The sequence below is a fragment of the Oryzias melastigma genome, linkage group LG24 (assembly GCF_002922805.2).
Source record: "Oryzias melastigma strain HK-1 linkage group LG24, ASM292280v2, whole genome shotgun sequence".
Lineage (NCBI taxonomy): Eukaryota > Metazoa > Chordata > Actinopteri > Beloniformes > Adrianichthyidae > Oryzias > Oryzias melastigma.
In genome coordinates, this window is record NC_050535.1 from 24607953 (window position 1) to 24609759 (window position 1807).

Here is a 1807-nt window from a genome sequence, read left to right on the forward strand (position 1 = left end):
TGCCGCCACGTTGTCAAGCATGCATACAAGCTGGTGGGGGCCACACAAGATACTGAAAAGCATTTGGAGTTGCAGAAATGAAGTTTTGGAAAAGGGGCTGCCCGGTGGTGCAGTGGTTAGCGCTCTTGCCTCACAGCAAGAAGGCCCCGGTTCGAGTCCCGGCTGGGACCTTTCTGTGTGGAGTTTGCATGTTCTCCCCGTGCATGCGTGGGTTTTCACCGGGGACTCCGGCTCCCACCGTCCAAAAACATGCTTCATAGGTTAATTGGTGACTCTAAATTGCCCCTAGGTGTGAATGTGAGAGTGAATGTGTGTGATTGAGGCCCTGAGACAGACTGGAGATCTGTCCAGGGTGAACCCCGCCTTCGCCCTTCAGTAGCCGGGATAGGCTCCGGCACCCCCGCGACCCCGAAAGGGAAGAAGCGGCCAAGAAGATGAATGAATGAAAAAAGTTTTAGAAAAAATGGACTAGCCTGCCACATCTTCATTTCACTCTGATTTGATGGTGTCTACACAATTGAGCCTCTGTAGGCTGAAAACTTTTATTTCCATTAAAAGACTTGGCATCCTTTTGTTCCTAAGACACTGCCCTGTTGTTATTTGTATAGATATCCAACTTCATACTGAGATCTGATGTATCTAATGTGTTTCTTTAAAGCGATCCTTTAATTTTTGTGAGCGGTGTATATTTAGTAACACTTAAAACTCATCTTTAATGTTTCAAACAACACATTTATTTAAGTAACGATACCAAACTATACTCAAAACTGTTATCACAGCTAAAGTCAGGGTTAACAGTGATCTGCATGTGGAGGGACACCAATAACTTTCAGTTTTACCAGAGATATTAGTCTTAATCAAACTTCTTACATTCTAGGACATAGTGCATTTAGAGATATAAAATGCTGAAAGGTTGAACATTCTTTGTTTCAAATGCTGGGTGGGATTACATAAGGGATTATATTCGCTTCTTCACACTCCTTTTCAAGACATCAATCAAACTCTACTGACTTATTTTTCAATCTACCAATCAATCAATCAATGCTTTCAGATTTATGCGACTTTTTAAGTGGAAATTATGTCATTGTCTCTGAGCAAAAACAAGATGTCCCTGATCAAGTTTTTCAAAGGAGTTTGACTGGAGATCAGACAAACACAGTGAGGTCTTTCAGGATGATTCTCACTTTCTGGCTCAGGTGTCCAGTTCCTGGCTGTGACGGACAGGGTCATGTGACGGGAAAGTACGCCTCTCATCGCAGCGCGTCAGGATGCCCCCTGGCCGCAAAGAGGCAGAAAGACAGCTATGTCAATGGTTCTCAGTTTGTGTGGAAATCTGGGAAGACAGACGGCATGACATGTCCAACTCCAGGCTGCGACGGCTCCGGACACGTTAGCGGGAGCTTCCTGACCCACCGGAGGTGATCTGTCCAGATTCACGCTTTTTACTGAAACAAGGAGAAGAAAAATCAGCAATTCAATATTTTTTAAATGTGCATAAAAGCTAAGATTGAGACTAAATCAAATCTAACAAATTAATGAAATATTAGAAGGAGTTGCTTTACAAAACCCTTTGAGTGGAAACATTAGGATGACAAATGAAAGAAACTTTTGTCTTCCAGTCTGTCCGGCTGTCCTCGTGCCACTTCAGCCATGAAGAAGGCCAGGATGAGCGGTGTGGAGATGCTGACAATCAAGCAAAGAGCAAGCAAAGGTCATTTTGTGCTCCTGCCCTGACTTTAGCAGAAAAACAAACGTGTCAAAAGTGTGTGTAGAGAGGCCCCGCCCATTCTAGTTTGCTATTCAGACC

At 43.9% G+C, this 1807-nt stretch overlaps 1 protein-coding gene across 8 annotated transcripts in view; it reads left to right on the forward strand.

The window, feature by feature from the left end:
* The window catches only part of myt1la (myelin transcription factor 1-like, a), a 65980-nt gene that overhangs the window by 57836 nt on the left and 6337 nt on the right, over positions 1-1807 (forward strand). For all 8 annotated transcript variants that reach the window (XM_024291651.2, XM_024291646.2, XM_024291648.2 and 5 more), the window contains 2 exons: positions 1197-1418; positions 1620-1711. In XM_024291651.2, the coding sequence (XP_024147419.1) occupies positions 1197-1418; positions 1620-1711 (314 nt within the window). The remainder of the gene's footprint in view (positions 1-1196; positions 1419-1619; positions 1712-1807) is intronic.